This window comes from Lissotriton vulgaris, unplaced genomic scaffold, assembly GCF_964263255.1.
Source record: "Lissotriton vulgaris unplaced genomic scaffold, aLisVul1.2 SCAFFOLD_3227, whole genome shotgun sequence".
Lineage (NCBI taxonomy): Eukaryota > Metazoa > Chordata > Amphibia > Caudata > Salamandridae > Lissotriton > Lissotriton vulgaris.
In genome coordinates, this window is record NW_028255102.1 from 190,914 (window position 1) to 211,640 (window position 20,727).

General features: G+C 48.7%; 1 protein-coding gene across 1 annotated transcript in view; it reads right to left on the reverse strand.

The window, feature by feature from the left end:
* Positions 1 to 20,727, reverse strand: part of LOC147659239 (uncharacterized) — a gene marked incomplete at its 5' end in the record, with an annotated part of 178,782 nt that overhangs the window by 130,122 nt on the left and 27,933 nt on the right. The window contains one exon of the mRNA XM_086951863.1: positions 5,848 to 5,966. Coding sequence (XP_086807989.1) covers positions 5,848 to 5,966 — 119 coding nt within the window. The remainder of the gene's footprint in view (positions 1 to 5,847; positions 5,967 to 20,727) is intronic.

Below are 20,727 nucleotides of genomic sequence, written 5' to 3' on the forward strand. Positions count from 1 at the left end.
ATCTATATGTGGGTATTTGGACCCACAGAGCGGACAGAGTTTAAACGGACTCCGCTCCATGTTGGGAACTTAGTGTCGAGTCGCGATGAGAAGGCCTCGATGTCCGAAGAGTTGAAAGAAACTCCGGTGATTCCGGCTCCGAGAGACGGAAGAAACTCGAGACCGTACGCAAACAATACCGACGTGAAGAACCCAAAGCCTTTTGGCCGTAAAAAATGATGTTTATTCGGTTCCGACGGAGAGACGTCGAGACCGCATCCGAACCCAATGGCGGAAAAAAACAATCTGGGGATGGAGCCGATGCCCATGCGCACTGTAGTCCAGGGGAGGAGCCACCCATCTCAGGATACTTCGAAGACTCTTCCAGGACAACAATGTGCGATCATCCGGACCCAACACTAGGTGGCGATCTAATGCAAAGATATGAATTTAGCAGCCCACATGCCTCGAACCTAACATTACTGCTACCTTTTGCCTTCAATGTGAATGCTATAAAGTTTAAGTATTCAGATATCTGAGAACTTCCTAAGATCGGAGTGCAGCCTAATTAACAGAAAAAGCGGCACAAAACTGTTTTTGGGCAGTGTGGGACCTATGGTCCAAAATTAGCATTACACTCAGTCTCAAGACTTTAGACAGTGTATGGAATCTTTTCTTTCAGAAATTCTCTTTTTGGACATTCTATTTCTCTTTATCAGCAAGCAAAACGTTTCAAAGTCTAACCCTAGACCAGTCGGTCTAGAGACCCACAGACTGCATTATGACTCAACCCCATGATGGCACTTCACCCTCATCCTCATCCCCCCCCCCAAGCCCCCCCCCATGGGGAAGAATGGGGGGGGAGATTTACACTGCATGGGTGGTCTTGAGATTGATTTGGTTGGTGCCCATTTGCAACTTAAAAACACGCACATGTATCCTTCACATCCTCATAAACCGGTGTACTGTGTAGCACGAAGAAGGTATCCAGCCTATTCTTTTTGTCTAGTGCAATTTCCCCCAGCACAGGGTGAAATTAGTACATCTCTTTGCTTGTGCACAGGCCATTTACTTTGGCAAGAGCAGATTGTGTCAGGTTACAATGCAACGCCTCAGACCTATAGGCTAAGAAACTAAAAAAAATCCAGATAGAAACAAGGCCTGGATAATGTGAAACGAGAGGGCTATAATAGGAGTGTCCACAAACATTTTAAGGTTACAGGTGGTCTAGGGAGGACAAGTTCACTACTGTGGAGCCGGAATACTATGGAGCCGGACTACTATGCTAGGAGGAATAAGTCACCTTGGAAAATCTCATGGCCAAGATGCAGTGAAGATCTTTATGAGGACGACAACTTTGACAAACTACAGAGCAGCAAGGTCAGCACACCCAGCTACACATTCACGGCGGAAGTGCTGGAAAGCTGCTGAAACTACACCAAATGAAGACTGAGTATGCACCATCCCTAACCCATTCAGTGCCAGAAGGGGTCCCTATTCCTGCTTTTTCAGCCCTAGAGGGGGCTCAGTGTGTGTAGAGCAGTGGACTAGGCAGCCCATTAACCTTGAATGCTGAGGCAATGACCACTATGGCCTCAACTGCAAAACTGCTGGGCGACTTATGGAGGTTGGGTTGGATGGTGGTATGAGGCAACTGTCAAAACCTGAAAAGTAGTGGTAGCGTTGATGCGATTGGCATGGTGGGACAGACAAGCCAAGAAAGAGATTCATTGCCCTGCCATTCTTGAACTGCTCGAGTGTGGAATCTGCCTGGTTACCAGACAGGCGAAGCCCGAATTAGCATATCCATGAGGGACACATTCATATCACCTGTAAACATGCGAACAGCAGTCAAGCATGGCTGCAAATGGTTATACTTGTGCCAATGGCCTGCCTGATGGAATCGGTCAAGTCCCAGCCACAAAAAATTGTGAACTTGGCCATGTCACATTCGTTCTGTATGGGCAGAGCGAGGATAGGACAAATGTCTTCTGAGATCCCTTTGAGGATTTGAGCCATTGAATCCAAAAGGGAGTGGGATTAGTGCCCCAGCAGGAATTCACTAATGGTGGACAAGAATATTTTTCCTGAACGTCTCTACCAGTTTTGGGGAAGTAGTAGGAAATGTGTTGGGGTTAGTCTTAATTGCAGATGACTGCATCTTCAACCTTTCAGGAGAGGATTTTAGAGATACAAACGCAGGGTTGCCCAGGGCCTGGCAGTGGCGTAGTGCAATCTGGAGGTTGACTGGGAGGGTGGGGGAGGTAGCCCAAGAGCAACCAAAAAATAATCCACGAGTGCCTCAATAAAAGTTAAGGGGGGTTCAGTGCATGTGTGTCCGGGCTGAAGGACTTCTGTAAGAACACTGGTCTTTACCTCCAAGGTGGGGAGGTAGAGGTCAAGGACTTTGGGTGCCCAACGCATTACTATGGTTTAAGGAGCACTCTCCTCTGAAGCAGGACCAGTGGGAAGAGAGATGCCTCGACTAAGGGTAGGTATCAAAGTCACTAGCCCTCTCCAGGTACTCCAACCAATTTTCCTCTTAAGGTTGGCGAAACTCATCACCCTTATCGGAATCAATGACACACAATCACTGCTGGCCTTAGAGTTGTGGCTCGACCCAGGCACCACAGAAATCGATTGAAGACCTGTCACAGTCATTTGTTCGAGACAGTCCTATCAGGACTTAAAAGTCACTTTGTGAGGTGACATGCTTCCACACGGTTTCCAATTCTGTGATCGAGGTAAGGGTCTCCAAGAGACTGAAGGTAGTTTCAGACCCACATCATCTAGTGTGGAAAGAACAGACATCCGCGAGCGGCAGTGACATACAGGCTCCAAATGTCATTTCCAGAGTGAAACTGTCAGTGCGGAGTTCTGAACTTGCTTTTCTTTCTAGTTTTTATTTCAGAATCGAGGGTGCACTGAATTACTTTCATGATATGCAAATACTGCAATGCAACAGGACACAGACCTTATCTCGTCAAACCAGAAAGCAAGGCTTTTAACAGGATTGCATAATAATCCTCAACTAATACGTTCCAAATGGGAGGCAAGCCGGCTCGCATGTCACTCTACAACACAAGCCACAAACCGAGTGTTACAGTGAAGTAATGTTTTCAGTTGCTGGACGTGCTGTAGCTCACATACTGCACATAAGGAGTTAAAACCACTCCAATGTTTTGGATGATTGAAAGAGAAGTATTAACAAGTTTAAGACTATCTGACCCAGATTGCACAGGTATCAACAGTAAAGCTTAGCAAAGGTGTTCACGGAGGACTAGATTCCAGCTCTGCAAGTGTTGACCTTTTATGAGTTTGCTTACCACTCAATGTGAACTTTGCACAGCATAACATATTTCCAAGTCCCTTATAACTAGGGCACTCTGTTGTATTAATTATTTAACATTTCCATCTGTATTTATTCATGGGCCACCATATTTCTTTTGCTTGGAGAATAGAGTCGTAAAATGTTAGAATTCCACATTTATATAACTGATAAACATGCACTCATACTTTGCAATCTGATGCATTTAAGCAAATTAAGCATCCAAATATAGCAAAACATTAAATCCACAGGTAAATCTGCATTATAATACACATACATGTTAACACATGCATTAATCTAGGGATATCGGAACCAGTTTAACATCCCAAGCTACCTATCTGCTCAGCTGTTGTCCTGGAAAACATGAGACTGCAAGGGGAGTCACCTTCAAGATGCATAATTTTCTGTATTTTTCCGCTTTTAAAAATAAAAAGACAGGAAACACATTGCCTGTATTTATCTGTAAAAACTGAAAACTGGGAGCCTCCAGCCTACAATTCCAGACTTCTATTTCCTAGACATGGTGGTAAATAGGCAACAAATGCTTCTTAACGATTTGGGTAGATCAATGCAACTTACTACAATCCTATTTACAACTAATAAGAGTAAGGTGTATTCTGGCTGATCCAGAGGATCAGCATGCAACTCCATTTCATAACCGAAAAGGTCAAATCAGCTTGGGTAAACAAACTTGGAATGTTGGCAGAACCAACCATCTCTAAGAAGCTGATAGTATGAACCTGTGGTACACTGACTTTACTTTCCTTTATATTATTTTTTGTAAGGGCTCTTAAGGATGGCCCAATAATATTGAGACAATACTCAAATCCCAAAATTGGTAGGATGGCCCTTAATGGGACCATCCGCTCTAAACATTACACAAAAGCCTTAATCACATGATTTTTTTTCCACGGATAGCTCTATATTTTATAGGTGCACAGCAAATAAAGCTGCTGTGTTATAATGGAAATATAAGCTGAACCATTTGGCTGTACAGTAAGTATTTCACAAGGTCACTGTGGGAGACCCCCACTGGATTAATGCAGAATAAAGCACAGGAAGTAGCAAACCTTTTATATTTAGGAGCATAGCAAGCCCTTTAAAATATTCATGCATTCTTCAATTAACTCAAGTGCCCAACCTCTTAGACTTAAGGAGCCAAATTACCACAGATTGAGAGTCCAAGGTCTGGGGTGACATTTAACCTTTGGATTAAGTCAGCAAGTCTTCACTACTCCTGAAGAGTCTTCTGTCTCAAAATTGAAGAATCCAAGTTATTCTTTTGGGCACAAGAATGTGAGGACCTTAGACAATATACAATTGTCAGTATTCAACAAAGATACTGCACAGGAAGCTTTCAGTCCCAGGACCAGGAGAAAAATCCTATATTGTAGGTGGCAAATATCGTTTCTTTATGCAGGATACACCTGACTGTTTTGGCTGACTACCACCCAAAATGGCAGTGAACGAAATAAGAAACTCACTTAATTCCCTAAAGAGATGCTGAAGCAAGTTTTGTGCACACCATAAGAATTGGTACTACCTAAAAAAAAACAATACATATAAAGAAAACTGCAGTGGATGCAGCAAAAAAACTTTAAATACGCAGGGTTGAAAAAAGCTCAGAAAGTCAAACATCTCTAACTTAGTAAAATAAAATTAAACTAGAATTAAAACATTTTCAAATCTCCTGAAGTGGCACAATTCACAGTGCATCAAAAAAAAGTGAATGTCAGAAGCCTGGACTGATGTAGAACAAGCCAAGTATGGCAGTGTGGAGAATAGGAGGCACTGCACTATCAGATACCAAGAGAAATTTCAATTTAGTATTTAGTAACATGAAAGACAGGTGAGACTGCAAGGACAACACCTTTATAACCTTGAAGTTAAAAGCAAGGCAAGTATAAATCCAATGACCTGTTTTAAATAACTATCAACATGCAAGAATGCGAAGATTACACTGTAGGCTACGCTTACAAGCATATGGCATGACCAAACTGACATTTCTGCAGAAACCCATTGATTATTAGTAGTGCTAATTAGGGTCAGATTGGCATATAGAGCAATCAGGGAGTGCCTAAAGGGCTGGGCTGGCAGGTCAATGCAGGGGCCTGTTGTATGGTCTGCTGTGCCGGTTTGTATTGTCAAGTACCTGGATATCAACAAACCTTGCATTTAGCAAGCTTTAATCCATGCAGTCAATACCTTGCAAATCACTTATACAGCCTATCTTTAAAAGAAAAAAACTGCCTCTACTTTAAAACATGTGCCATTTTCCTAGGCATCAGATTCCATATGGGAACCACTTATTTTGGTGTCCAGGCCAATTTTCTCGCTCAGTCTGATTGACAGAAATATTGGCTAAGACTTTACAAATTGAAAAAAACATGAAGGTATAGGAAATTAACCTTGTGGTAGAAAACTGCAAAGACCAACAGTAAATGGAATATGGAATATAGAATAAATGTCAAAGAGAAATATAGTGCACCATTAAAAAAGACTTTCTAGACCCATATTTGAGGCTACCATCATGCCCTTACCTTGACTGGTCCCGAATGTTTGAAGAACTCTGCCATTTCCTCTACAGTCACAGTGTCAGGCAAACCCTGCACATAGATAGTAATGTTCTGCGATTCATCATCAGCCTCTGCAGGGGGTCCTAAGGTAATATGATAATATAATGAAAACGAATCCTTTACAAAGACAGTTAAGAACATTTGATTTTTTTTTTTTTAGGTCGAGACTGGTTAGCACCGGCGATGCTCTGCGGGGCATGCTGTATACACACCAGCACTTTTAGTTGGCCATCTCTGGCCATCTGCTTCCTCCCCGCTCGCACACCCTCCCTCCTGTCATTGTGTTGCTAGAGTTTTGTGGAGAGGCAGTTAAAAAGTACAAGAAAATGTCATATTTAAAAGGCTGTATACGATAAGTAATATGGCCTGTTATCTAGGTTCGGACCCTGCAGTTGGTCATTTAACACCATGCAGTTTATTGTTCAGACTCATAAATAAATCCACCAGCACCTTAACAATAAAGTAATTAATCATTTTTTAAATATAAAAGGATCTGGCATGGCCTGGGATTGCGTACATTTTTAAAGTTTACAACACACCTAGAAATGCTCTGGCTTTCTTCCGCTTCTGTTGATCGTGCACAATGCCACTGGTTGAAAAAGGCAATGACTAGAAAGCGAACTACTGATCACGATGCCAGCTGTCCACACCCCCAGAGCATCTGCTCTTGCAAACAGTGCATGGGAACACATGCACAAACTTGATTAACATCAGGGAGTAGTTTCTGTCCTGTAACTCCAGTTCTGTAGTAGGGGTATCTCTGTTATAGTCATAATCTAGTGAATAGTCCCGCCCATGTGCGTGGACCCAGGAGCAATCAAAAATAATCTCTTAAATTGTCAAAAAATGCTGAACTGCAGAGAGAATTTAAAGACAGATAATGCAGCCTATATCCACAGGCTACACTGTCCAGTACTTCAACTACAAATTCCACCAAAATAACCACACAAACAGCACAGCTTGCCCAGTTGCCTCACAGAGAAAACTTGCATCTACCAGCAAAAGCCTCTGGAATGATGGAGAGGAAGGTATGGACAGACAAGCCCCATAGGCTGCCATTATGTGGCTCAAATAGGATACTGTGCCTTTAAGAAAACTTTCCAGAACTCTCAGTATCCCAGAATGCACAGCAGGTCCCTTTTACTTTCAGTTCTTTTTGAAGGCGTAACACGCCAGACCTGTAGCATTCCTTACATGAATATCTTACTCCACCGGGGAGGAGGGCGGGGGCTTAAGACTAAAACACAGATACCTCCTACTACAGAACTGGAGTTACAGGACAGAAACTACTCCTTCTGTAGTAGGGGATCTCTGTGTATAGTCATAATCTAGTGAATAGAATGGCAAGCCCATCCCCACACCAAAGCGGCGGTGGAGAAAAAGACATAACACCACTGCTGTGCGAACAGATGTCGCAGCGAAGCCTGCCCAACCTGAGCGTCTGTCCTGGCATCAGTGTCCAGACAGTAATGCTTAGCAAAGGTATAGACCGACTTCCAAGTGGCCGTCTTGCATATTTCTGCAATTGGAACATTACGTAGCAAAGCAGTCGTGGCAGCTTTGCCCCTGGTGGAATGAGCCTTAGGTTTACCCCCCCCAAGGTCTTATTAGCCTTTGACACCATCCGGCGCCAAGGGAGACGCTGGATAGGGCTCCTCCAAGTCACACCGCGCCGGGGACCGGAGTGAAGCCGAAGGGGCGCCGCCGGAACGACTCAAACTACCACCGCCGAGGCAGCTGCCTGTGTGGAGGAACAAGAGGGACCAGGGGAGTGACACTAAGCCCTCCGCCAGGACGAGGAGGGCCCACCGACCCCTGTGGCGCCGCCCGGACCAGCAGGTGCCAGCGCTGTGGCGACGTCAGCTCAGCCGTAGACAAGGCCTCCGCCTGGCCAGAGGGCAGAGTGGAGCTCGGGGAGGCGACCCGAACCACGGCGACAACACAGGGACTCCCGCAGGAGTTTGCAGCGAGGCAGAGGCGCCATGGTCCGAAGGAGGGACCCCTGAGGAGCCGCACTCAAACAGCACCATAGTCCAAGCCTGGTTCTGAGGAAGTCGACGCCAGGGCTAAAGCCGTCGGCGGCATGGCCCCGCACAAGGTAAGGGATCCGCTGACACCCCAGGAGGGGAAGGAGGAGACGCCAGCGAGGCCTGTAAAGCCGCCGCATAGGTCTCCATCTGGACTCTCGACGCCCCCTCACCGGGAAACGGTGGATAGGAGGACGACAAGCGGGCCGTATCACCCACGGAGAGCCCACGCCCACAGCAGGCCGAACACCGGCCCCAGGGGATAAACTGCAACACTTACCCACTGGGGAGCGAGGCTCTTGAGCCATCGGAGATGGGTGAGGACGAAGACAACGGCCGCTTCTGAAGCAGTCTGCCGAGGAAGATCGAGGGGATGAAGCCGACCTGGAGAGATGCGCTGAGAGTAGTTTCATCCTGCACTCCCGCAGCGATTTCGGCTTCAGCTGTTGCCACGCCTCACAATCAGTGGTGCCGTGATCTTACCCTAAACACCACATACAAGGGTCCGTCGCAGACATTAGACGCCCACACGACGTGCAAGCTTTGAAGCCCGAAGGCATTCGCACACTGTTCCACCAAAAATAGTCGCTATGATGGACGAACAAAAAAGGGCCCGAAACAGGCCCAAGCAAAGACCAGATCGGCGTTGCACGCGGAAAAGGAAAAAACTGATGTGGGCGCTCCGGGGTGGGGCTTATGTGACCTCGCCGACATCACGTACGCGGACGATGCCTGGGCGGAGTCGCATGGTGTCGCCCAACCCCCGGCGTGCAGGGATGCTGTGGCAAAAAATCCAGTCTCACGCCCGGGGATAATTCAACGTGATGGAATCTGCGGCTAGTAGTCCATTAGATAGAGACCTTGCACCACCTCAGAGTAAAGACGCCATTCGTGACCCATCATGCATCGGCTAAGTTTGCCAGATCTGGCGTTCAGAGAACCTGCCAGGTGTTGAACCACATGGGATATGCCCTGATGTTCCAACCATGTCCAGAGGCTCAGGGACTCCTGACATAGGGTCCACGACCCCACCCGCCCTGTTTGTTGCAGTACCACATGGCAGTGGTGTTGTGCGTGAACACCTGCACTACTCTTCCCAAACAGAGGGAAGGAATGCCCTTAGAGTAAGACGGATCGCCCAAAGGCCTCTGATCTCCTCTTCCATGTGGCCACCCTATCCCAGAAGGGATGCTTCCGTCACCACTGTGATCTGGCTAAGGTAGGTATCTGCTGTTGACCCAATCCAGCCCAAACTGCCAAGTCATGTCTTCCCTGGACCGGAAACTAGCATCCTAGGACTGGTTTAGGGTTCATAATCCTCATCAGCCAAGCTATCTTGAATCCAGGGGCAAAGTGATCAAGGGACCCACGTATGGGCATACCCTGCCAACTTAGGGCGAACAAAGCAATACCAATGGGGACGATGGACGGAGCGCTTGAGCAAATCAAACACTGACACCCAGTCAACTGATCTGGGCTTAATTCATCATTCTTTAGCTCACTCCACCACCCCAGTTCAGACATGGCCATATGCAAATCAGTCTGACCCTGTGCCTCATGGGAACAGTCCAGCCCGAACTGCCAAGTAGGCCTGAAGGCCCTCGTCGACGATCAGAATTGGAGAGATGCGAGACAACTGATTCGCGATCGAAAATAATACCATAGAAAGGGTGAAGGATAGCGCATCGAAAGTAGAATCGGTAACGGTTCCGAACTGGAGCGCGAGAAACACCTCCAAGCCCGATGGTGGAACAAAACAATCTAAATATGGAGCTGATGCCCATGCGCACTATGGTCCAAAGGAGGAGTCGCCTATCTCGTGACTTCCAAAGAGTTTTCCAGGACAACAACAAAGTGCAAATATCCGGGCCCCACTCATTCCACTGGTGGTCCGCAAACTGCAGCAACACTCACTCACTCATCCTAGTTGCTCCAACATGGGCTAGGCGACCGTGGTACACCAGATTACTGGAACTATTTGTAGTCCTGCACCAAAAACTACACCTCTCTCCACACCTCTTAACTCAGAGCCATGGAGAGATCAGACACCTAGATCCGGCACAGCTCAACCTAGCGATCTGGCTCCTGAAGTCCTAGAGTTTGGTTACCTTCACCTCCCCCCCGATTGCATGAATGTTATCAAAGAAGCTAGACGCCCCACCACTAGAGCTTGCTATGCAGCCAAGTGGAAACGATTTATTATATACTGCAACAATAACGTCAATCTTTTAGATGTGTCCATACAACACATTATAGGTTACCTGCTACATCTCCAAAGGTCTAACCTAGCAACACGGGTCTCTGCCCTCCAGCTCCCTGGCTCTGTGATCTGAAAGCGCGATGCCGCTGCCCCAGAAGTGGAGCTACAGGGCTGACACAGATAGGCAGAGAACTGCACTGTCTCTGCAGCTGCTGGCAGGTAGAGGCCAGTGTGCGCTGGAGCCGATGGACGGGCACAGGGCCCCAAGAGTGGAGAGGGGCTGGAGACAAAGACCAGGCCAGTGAGAGGGGCCCGGAGGCAGCAGACAAGCCCGCAGTGCACTGGAAGACAGTGGCGGGGTAGGGGGCTCAGAGACAGACCCCGAGAGAAGACCAGGTCTGAGGCTGCCTAGAGGACAGACGCTGTCTGGTGTACTTAGGATGGTGGGAGGAAGAAGAGACTGTCTGCCTAGGGCTGCGGGAGAAAGAGGCTGGCCACGGGGGCAGAGACAGGCTGACAGTAGCTATGATTGGATCAGTGGGCAGGCTGCTCAGAGGGAAGGCCTGGAAGAAAATTATCCAAGGGTCAGAGCCGGGTGCAGAGAGAGAGACAGCTCCAGGAATTACAGACCAGACGGGCTTGGCAGAGAGCAGCCTGTGAACGGTGATAGGTGTGCCTCCCTGTCAGGGCGGCTTCAGGGAGGGGCTGACGCTGGGGAGGGAGAAAGGGGCAGCCACCAGAGGAGAACCGGCAGCGTGGGACAGGATAGACACTGAGGCAGCCGCCCTGCAGTGCTTAATTTGTCAAATTTGAAGTGCAGTTGCTCACATCTTTGTCGGAGGTACACCTACTTGTCTTTGGCTCCAATGTATGTAAGTGTGCGTGGTTCCATCTATGTGTCTTTGAGTGCGTGTCTGCCTGTTGTGTCTTTGTCTGTTGGCAAGTATTTAGATTTGGGTGGGAGTTTTTAGGACTGTGTATGGAAGTATGTGTGTCTGGGTGTGAACATCTATGTATCTGTGTGTCTGCCTGGATGAGTGTGTTAAGCGTGTCCAGGTTAATATTTGCATGCATGTGCGACTATGAATTCTCATGAAGTGCCTTTCTGTTTAAAAAAAAAAAACTGCGTGCTTCTTGGTCCAGATGTTCCTGTGTCAAGAGGAGGGCGCAGATGTCGACCCTTTCCCTCCCACATGGTTCTTCCATTCCTTCCATTCCCCGAGACCCTGCACCTTCCTTGCGTGCCTCTATTTCTCTCTGAACAGGTGTCTGCCCCGGCCACTTCTTTGAACCGCCAGCTCCCGGCGCTCAGCCGCCTAGAGAGGGTTGGCAGGCGCCTTAGGGAGCATGTAGGGTATTTCGTGGAGCAGGGGATTATAACCTCAGCCCTTGAGAAGGAGTAGGGTGTCTCTAAGAAGTGAAGGAAGTCATATTGGCAGACAGTGTCACCGGACGAGTATTTGTTGAACACTTGAGTTTAACAGTAACGCTGTGCCACTGCCAAGTCCCGTAGCAATAGCTAAGCATGGAAATTACTGTACATCAATTATGTGCACCAGCGTGTGTAGACCCGGCCCTGCTAATTAAGTTCTGGTGCTAAGCACCGGTACAAATTAAGCACTGCTGCTCTGGCCCTGCCACTGAGCAGAGAGAAGAGGCTGTAGTTAAGGGACTTCCAGGGATGCAGCTGTGGAGCAGACACATTACCAGTGCTAGGATCACCCTTAACTAATAGTTTCTTACCGGTCGGTGTAGTTTTGCAGCTTGAAGATCTTTCTTGATTCACTAGGCTGTGCATTATTCCGCGATCTTGTGGTTGGGTGCGGAATCGTAGTCTTTTCTTTGTTTTTTGTTTTATTTTTCATAGCCCAGGTGGACGTTGACGTCCCACCTTTGGTGTATTTCCGGTGACGTCAGCACGCTTCCTGTGGAAGCTCCCACTCTTGGGCGCCATCTTCGGATTCTTTTTTCTCGTGTTCGTTCTGTTACCGAAGTTATGCCAATGTTCAACTAAGTTATTCACCGCTTTAACCTCTAAGGTTTCTTTTCCAAGTATTGTCTCTGTTTCAACCCCCCTTTTCTCTCCAGCCTCATCTTTCTGGCGGAGGTGGGTGGGTTCGCTAGTGAATCCAGAAAGATCTTCAAGCTGCAAAACTACACGACAGGTAAGAAACTATTCGTTTTGCAGCGTGAATCTTTCTGGATTCACTATGCTGTGCATAGACTTTGTAGCGGTTTCTCATGTTTCTGGCGGCTGGGTGGAAGATGAGTGTTGGTTATTAAATATGTGTTGAAGCACCTTCTGTCGTATGCTTCCTTGTTCATCTGTATATCTACACAGTAGTGCTTCGTGAACGTGTGCATCGAAGCCCATGTTGCCGGCAGGCATATGTCCTGAATGGGTGTGTTAGTTAAGAAGGCTATTGTAGCTCCCTTTTTCCTGGTAGAGTGGGTACGTGTCTCCACTGCTAGTTCCTGTCCTGCCCGCTTGTGGTAGACATGTATTTTTTGGGCGATCCATCGCGCAATTGTTCCTTTAGTTACTGGTTTCCCCATGAAACTTCGCGAAGGACACAAAGAACTGCTTTGTTTTCCTGTGTTCCTTCGTTCTCTCAATGTAGTGCATGTCTGCCCGTCTGGTGTCTAGGGTGTGCAGGGCCCGTTCAGCGCTTGTGGCCGGTTTCTGGAAGAAACTTGGTATTTGTATTGTCTGGTTCATGTGGAATCTTGACATCACCTTTGGCATGAAGTGTGGGTCCGTTCTCATCACCACCCTATCTGTATCTGGATGTAGGGTTCTTGTAGCGTTAGCGCCTGTAGCTCGCTCACCCTGCGCAGTGAGGGGATTGCTACCAGAAAGGATGTTTTCATGGTCAGCATTTCTAGGGAGGCCTTGTAAATTGGTTCGAAAGGTTCTTTCATGAGTTCCGTTAGGACTAGGTTAAGGTTCCATGCAGGTGGCGGCACCCTCTTTGGTGGTGCGATCCTCTTTGCTCCCTCCAGGAATCTCTTAACCTGTGATGTGAAGAAATTCTTGCACGTTTCTCCTCTTGTGTAAGCGACTATCGCTGCCAACTGAACTCTTAATGAGGATGAGCTTAGGTTTTTGCCGAGCAGGTGTGTGGGGTATTTTAGCACCGTTGAGTCATTCTGCATCTTTTTGTGTAGCTTTTCCCTCCTGCACCACAGTGTAAATCTCTTCCATTTTGATACGTAGCACTATCATGTGCTGGGCCTTCGTGCCTCCCGAAGTACCCTCAGGGTGCTTTCTGGCAGTTTCAGATGCGCAAACTCCATGTCCTCAGGAGCCACGCTACTAGGCTCAGGCTCTCTGGCTCTGGGTGCAGCACCTCTCCTTTCTGCATGGAGAGTAGGTCTTTCCTTCTCACGAATCTGTGGGGTGCACTCTGTGCAATCTCCATGATCTGTGTGTACCATGTCTGCCTGGCCCACTGCGGTGCGACCAGTATCAGGGTCATGTTGCTCGTTCTGCACTTGCTCAGTACCCTGTGCATCAGCGGTATCGGGGGAAAGCATAAGCAAATGTCCTCGACCAATCGATCCATAGGGCATTCCCCAGGGACCCCTCCCCGGGCAGCCTGGATGCGAAGTTTCGGCATTTTGCATTTTGGCATGTTGCAAATGGGTCCACCGATGGTGTCCCCCACCTGTCGAACAGCCTCCTTGTTTCTTGTGAATTGAGCTCCCACTCGTGGGATGCCGATGTCTGTCTGCTGAGCCAATCTGCTTCTACATTGTCCTTTCCTGGTAGATGTATGGCTAGTAGGTCTATCTTTAGTGGGATGGCCCATCTCCATATCTCCTGCGCTAGCTTCGAAAGCGGGGCTGATTGTGTCCCCCCCTGCTTGTTGATGTAGAACATCGCTGTTGTGTTGTCTGTCTGGATCAACACTCTCAGGTTGTACAGCTGTGTCTGGAATGCTTTTATAGCGAGGAAAACTGTCTTAAACTCCAGGTAATTGATGTGTCTGACCGCATCTGCTGGTGTCCACAGACCCCTCCCTGAGTTTCTCCATGTGAGCTCCCCATCCTTTCTGGGATGCGTCTGTGGTGATGGTCACTGTTGGCGTTGGTGGCGTCAGAGGCTTCCCCCTTGTTATGTTCCCCACGTTCCACCATGCCATCTTTCTGCACTGAGCGCGTCACAATCACTAGATCCTCCCAACGACCTGTAGCTTGTGACCATCGCTCCTGTAGCCATTCCTGTAAGGGTCTCATGTGTAGGCGTACATTTGGCACTAGGTGTATGCATGATGCCATCATGCCCATGATTTTGCTCGCTGTCCTCACTTGCCCCTTATGGTAGAGCTGCGTCTCCTTCACCAGTGCTACCGTTCTCTTCTCGCTCAGGAACACCTTGCTTTGTAAGGTGTCGATCTGTGCTCCCAGGAAGATTTTTATTTGTTCTGGTTCCATTGAGGATTTCCCCCAGTGGATGAAGAATCCCAGGTTCATCAGTGTGCTAGTCACTCTCGGTGCGTGCTGCTTGCACGTTCTGTATGAGCTGGCTTTTATTAGCCAGTCGTCTCGGTTAGTGTATACGTGTATTCCCTCCCTTCGTAGGTGTGCTGAGACTGTTACGAGGCACTTTGTGAAGACCCATGGTGCCGATTTGAGGCCGAACGCCTGGGTTATGAACTGGTAGTGGTCTTCTCCGATGATGAATCTGAGCAGATGCTTGTGCCCCCTGTTCATTGGGATGTGCAGGTAGGCATTCTTGAGGTTTATGGTGACCATGAAGTCCCCGCCTTGCAATTGAGGAAGTACCTCTTGTAGAGAGGTCATTTTGAACTTTTGCGTTTTTATGAATTTGTTTAAGAATCTTAGGTCCAGGATGGGTCTCATCGTTTCGTCTACCTTTGGTACCAGGAAGTATGTTGAGTACACACCCTTGTTCCTTTCTCTGTAAGGCACTGGTTCTATGGCCTGCTTTTGCAGGAGCTCTTTTGCTTCCTCTTGAAGGAGCTCTAGCTCTTTCCTTGCTAGCGCCCTTCTTTTCGGCTTTCTGCTGGTGGGTTTCCCTTCCAACTCAATGCAGTACCCGAACTGTATGATGTGGAGTACCCATTTGTCTGAAGTTATTCTCTCCCACTCCTGGAAGAAGGGCTTTAGTCTTCCTCCCACTGGTCTTAAATGCTCGCAGGTGTTTGATTTGTGTAACTCCTGTCCGTTGTGCTTGTGCTCCACCCTGGGAGGTTTTGCTTGGGTGGGCACATTGAGTTTGATTAAGTCACTTAGAGGGGGGTTGTTGTCCCCCTCTCCTATTCTGTCCACGTCCATTCCCTCTCCTGCGAAAGGACTGGCCTCTTTGCTGGTACTGCCAGGACTGCTTTTGTTGCCCTTGCTGTGTCTGGGTGTCTGCCTGGTGGGCTTGATGGAACGCCTGGTGCGATGTTCCTGGCTGGTTTCCTCCCCTCCTGTTAGGTCTTCGTGATGGGCTGCCTCTTTTAGTACCTCTGAACTGCAATGCCCCCATGGATCTTGCAGTCTCGTTATCCTTCTTCAGTGGGCTGAGCTGCTCATCTACAGGGGCATCGAACAACGTCTCTCCGTTGAATGGGGTGTTCAGGATGCTGTGGTGCACTGCTGGCTTGAAGCCTGAAATCTTGAGCCAGGCTTGTCTCCTTTCCGTGATGCCCATCATCATGAGTTTGCTGGAGGTGTCTGCTCCGTCCAGGACAGTTTTGAGGCACAAATTTGCCACATTCATCCCCTATTCAACAAGGTTTTTAGCTCTTTGTCTGAATTCCTGAGGCACGTTCTTTATTAACTGGCCCAGCTCTTCCAGGATCTGGTACTGGTGCCTGTTGAGCAGTGCATTGGAATTTGCCATGCGCCAGTGCATTGCGGCATTCCGTTCAATTCTTCTCCCCACAAGGTCCATTCTCCTGCTTTCTTTGTCTGGAGGTGGACCTGAAGTAGTAGGCACATTGGCCCTCTTCCTTGCCGTGGCCGCGATGATGGAGTCTGCCGAGACCAAGCCCTGAATGTAGGGTGGGATCTTGAGGAATGTTTATACTTTTTCTCCGTCCTGGGAGTGACTGCTTTGCAGATTGCAGGCTCCTTGAAAGCCTCATTCCCCTGTGCCATGACTCTTTCGAGCACGGCAGGTACTGGCTCCTGGTTTGTGTGGGGAGCAACGTCTCTAGAAGGAAGTCTGCCTTCTGCTGCTCTTCGTCCCGTTTTACCTTGAAAACTGCAGCTGCATTTCTGATGACTGTTGTAAATCCCAATGTCATCAGGCGGCGAGGGCCTCGAAGGATACATGTCGACGCTTTCTTCCGGGCTCTGTGTCGACGTCTTACTAAATTATTTCCTGAGTCTCCGAGGATGCAGACCCGAGGAGCGTCCTGCGGTCGTCGTTCCCTTCATAGTCTTAGTAGGAGGCCTTCTCTTCTTCTGGTTCGTCGAAGGCCTCGACGCTCTCTGACTGTACTTCAACGTCGTAGTCCTCCTCCTCATTTATCTCGACCACCTGTGTCTTAGGTTTTGTTGGAATCATGAAGTCATTCATCCTGGCGTCTAATTCTTTATTTCGCTGCAGGATGTTCTCCATCTCGGCCTCGAGCCGTCTCTTCTTTTTCTTCCTTTCGGCAGCTTGGTTTGCGTTGAATGGTTCGGCCGGTCTTTTCGGCAGACAGGTTGGCGCTGAAAGTTTCGGTGCCGAGCTGACTTTCGGGTCCTTTGCCGGCGCCGAAGTGCTCTTCGGGTCTTTTTCCCTCGGCGTCAAACGCTCCTGTTCTCCAGCTCTCGGCGCCGGGGAGTCCTTCTCAGAGGATCCGCTGCGCCTGGGAGTAGCCGCGGACTCCGAAGACTTCGGCGTCGGCGCTTTCAAGGGTTTACCCTCGTTTTTGAGACTCAGGGTCTCTCGGGGGTCTAGGGGCAGTAGAGTCTCCTACCTTCTTCGGAGTCTTCGTATTATCGGTCTCTACGACCGTGTAGCCGTCTTCGGCGTTGTCCTCTTTGTCTGATGATAGCCCCAGGTGTCGAAGGGACGGTGGCTGGCCCTGCCCTGCATGTTGGCGTTCGCTACCCTCTGTCTCAATCTAACTTGAAGAGTCTTGGCATGAAGGCGGAGCTGGCGTTGCAGTCCTTGCTCTAGTGGTCGACCGGAAGGCAAAGGTTGCAAACTGGGTGCTGGTCCTTCTGCGCGAATTTGTGGTGGCAGTTACAGCAGAATTTGAAAGGAGTGTTGTCCATCTCATGTGTTCAGGGGGCCCCCTGAGCGTGCATTTCCCGATGGACGTCGAAGTTCTTGAAGTTCTTCTTTTCCTTCGTCGTCCTCTTCGATGATGTAGTCTCCTGTAGTCTTTCCCAATATCTTTTCGCCCAAAAATGCCTATTTTTCTTCTTTCTCCCAAAAAGTCTGGAGCCCTTCCGGGAACGATCCAGACCCAACCGCGGGAAAAAAAAATCTGAAGATGGCGCCCAAGAGTGGGAGCTTCCGCAGGAAGCGTGCTAACGTCACCGAAAATACACTAAAGGCCCACCTGAGCTACGGAAAAAAAACAAAAACAAAGAAAAGACTAAGATTCTGGACCCAACCACAAGACCGCAAAATAATGCACAGCATAGTGAATCCAGAAAGATTCACGCTGCTAAATCTGCAGTAGCAGTGGGGGCATAGGCCACACCTTTCACAGACCATCTTCACTTGGCACGGAGCCGCCCTCAATGACCCTCCACCCGCACCCCAATCTTGCGATCTCCACTTATCCTCGGGGGATTGGCCTGTACCCCGGTTAACTACTCTTCATTTTTACCAGCCCAAACCAAAGAACCAACTCCAGCCCCTACCTGAAACATGTCTCTGGTACCAGCTATCTCCCTCAGTTTTAAAGATTGCTATAAATCCAGCCACAACAGGGGCCTTCCCTAGCACGAACTTCTTCAAACGTCTCACAGCAGAATTCCTCGCTTTTTGAAACATGCTTCCCAGTCTGCCTTTCCTCTCCTGAAATTTTGTGCAAGGGCTCGTTGGATCTGTTCTTCCCAGTACAGAATGTCATGCTTAAAATGATGGGACATTTGCTTCTTGACCTTGTGTTTTAGAGGAGTAATACAGTGGCAGATCAGCATGTTTTAGAGGGCTGTCGAAACGGTCTTATAGGCCTTGTTTGACTGTAGGTATGGTGGCTTGTAGGCCTGAGTTATTTGGGTGTGAATGGGGTGCTGACTTGTGACCTGGTTTGGGAGGAAGGTTGGGTGCGGATGCTGGCTTCTGCGTCTGGTTTAGGGAGTAAAGGCTCAACTTTGTTGCAGGGTTGGAGACTCCTGGGCCTTGTCAATAGACTGGAGATCCTGTGCGTGCTCTAGAGGTGGCTGAACACCCCTGGGTGTGCTCTAGAGGGCTCTGGCTCGAGGGACAAAATTAGGGAGGCACTGGTGCATATGCTCAGCTTAGGAGTTGAATGGCCTTGGGGTGCTGGTTTCTGAGCCCAGTTTAAGTCGAGAGTGTGTTGGTTCTTGAGCCCAGTTTAAAGGTGGCGGGGCAGATTCCTGGTCTAAATATTATAGGATAGGCTGTTGGTTCCTGGAGAAAATGTATCCATCATTAATTCTGCCCTCACATAGCGGACTGTGATATCATCCTGCGTATATAGCGAGCAGTGGGAAAAGTACGTATTTTCCCATAAACTAGACAGTAGTTTCTCGGTCAGCCCGTATAATTGATTTATGGAGTAGGTGGGACAAGTGGATTTTACAGGACATGTAGATCTCAGTACCATTTTGTCCCTTGGCCAAGTAGATTATTCAGTACCACTACCCTGTAATGAATGGGATTTTTAAGTAAAATGCAATTATTACTTTTCAGATTACTTTTGCTAACACAGGGTTGGATCCTAAATTCAGCCCTGGGACATTTCCTGAAAACAGGCGAGTAAATGAGTTTTGGTTAAAAAACGATTTATAAAGAATATTATTGCATTTCAAAAGTTGACCTAGAAACCTTTTCACATAGAATCACCAATGTTATCCCATGGGAGGATATTCACTTAGCAGATAAATGATGTTAACAATACTTTTTCTTACTTCGTGCTTGATACCTAGATTCAGCACTGGGACATTTCCTGAAAACAGTTGAGAAAATGCGTTTGTTATTCGGCTGATTTTTAAGGAATATTTGTAGTTTTCAATAGTAGACACTACTTCTGAGGAAAAATAGGTTATTGGTTTCCAGGTAGGTAATCGGTCTTTGGAGTTAGGGTCCTGAGATTAGACTCCGGGATCAGTGATGCACTGTTGTTGCACCCTCAGCGGCACTCGGGCGGCCGGTTGCAGAGTGTTGAGGTCCAATGTTATCCTACAGAGGTTGGGGGATCCCGGTTGGTTGCTGCTGGCAAGCAGGCCACAGGGTTGTGGGAGCAAAGCTCCTAGGGTTAAGCTGAGGGCAAGTTGGGGACCACGTTAGCAGAAAAAGGGGACTGTCAGCAGCACTAGGGCGGCCGAGTGCAGGGTGCTGTTTTGAGATCGGGTGCCCCGATTTCAATGGAGATTCTCCGGGACAAAGAAACACTGCAGGCTCGGGGACGAGGATCTTCCTGGAGCGACCACCACTTCAGGTAAGTAGGTATGTAGAGGGTTGGTTAGGCACCGCTGGGTTGGGCACACAAGGCCGTGGGGCGTCGTGATGCTTGGGACGTTGGATTTTCTTACCCACCCTGGTCGCGGTAGGGGGGTCCTCTGGATTGAGGTTGCAGGCATCGTCTTGAGGCAGGTCAGGGGTCGCCGGATCTCAGGCCAGGATCGCGGGAGGACCTCCTCGTGGTGTTTTTCCACTCTAGCTCAGGCAGGATTCGGCAGGTGCAAAATTGGTTGGATTTGCAGTTCCTGGCTGGCACCAGAAGCTGCAGTTCAAACACGTCCGGTGTTCACGGGAGAAACAGCTTGGAAAGTGAATGCAGGCAGGTCCTCCGGGGTTTTTGAGGTTGCTGGCTGCTAGAAACACCGGGGTTATGCAGAAGCAGGTTCGAGGGGAGACAGGCCATTAGGGCTGGGGCCAAGACTGGGCGTTGTCCTCTTGTTAGCTCTGCACAGCCTTTAGTCCTCTTCTTTTCTTGTGGTTGCTGGATCTGAGGTAGGACGGTTCAGGGTAATCCTAAATACTAAATTTAGGAGCTTTACAGGTGGGTAGGTAAAGGGCAGGGACCAATGGGTCCCTTCACGGGGGGGGGGGGGGGGGGGGGGGGGGGTTTACACCCCCTATTCTGCAACTCTCTAGTAGGATGGCCCTGGTTGGCTGGGTCCCCCCCCCCCTCCTCAAGATGTGCTTCACCTCACACCTCCCCCACCTTAGGGGTGGAGTTGGCAGAGGTCAATGTTATGTTATTTATTTTTTTGTATAGCGCAACGGTTACTCAAAAAGAGAATCCCGGCGCTTTAGGTAAGGTGAAACAGGTTTCAAAATAACACAACACAGATAAAAACAGTTCAAAAGTCCACAAAAGAAACAGAGCTACAGGCAAACCTATTGAGAAAACAGCCAGGTTTTGAGGCCTTTCCTAAAATCAAGAAGGGTAGTCGCCCCCCGCAAAGGGAGCGGTAAGGAATTCCACATCTGTGGGGCCAGCAGACTGAAGGAGCGGCCGCCTAGGC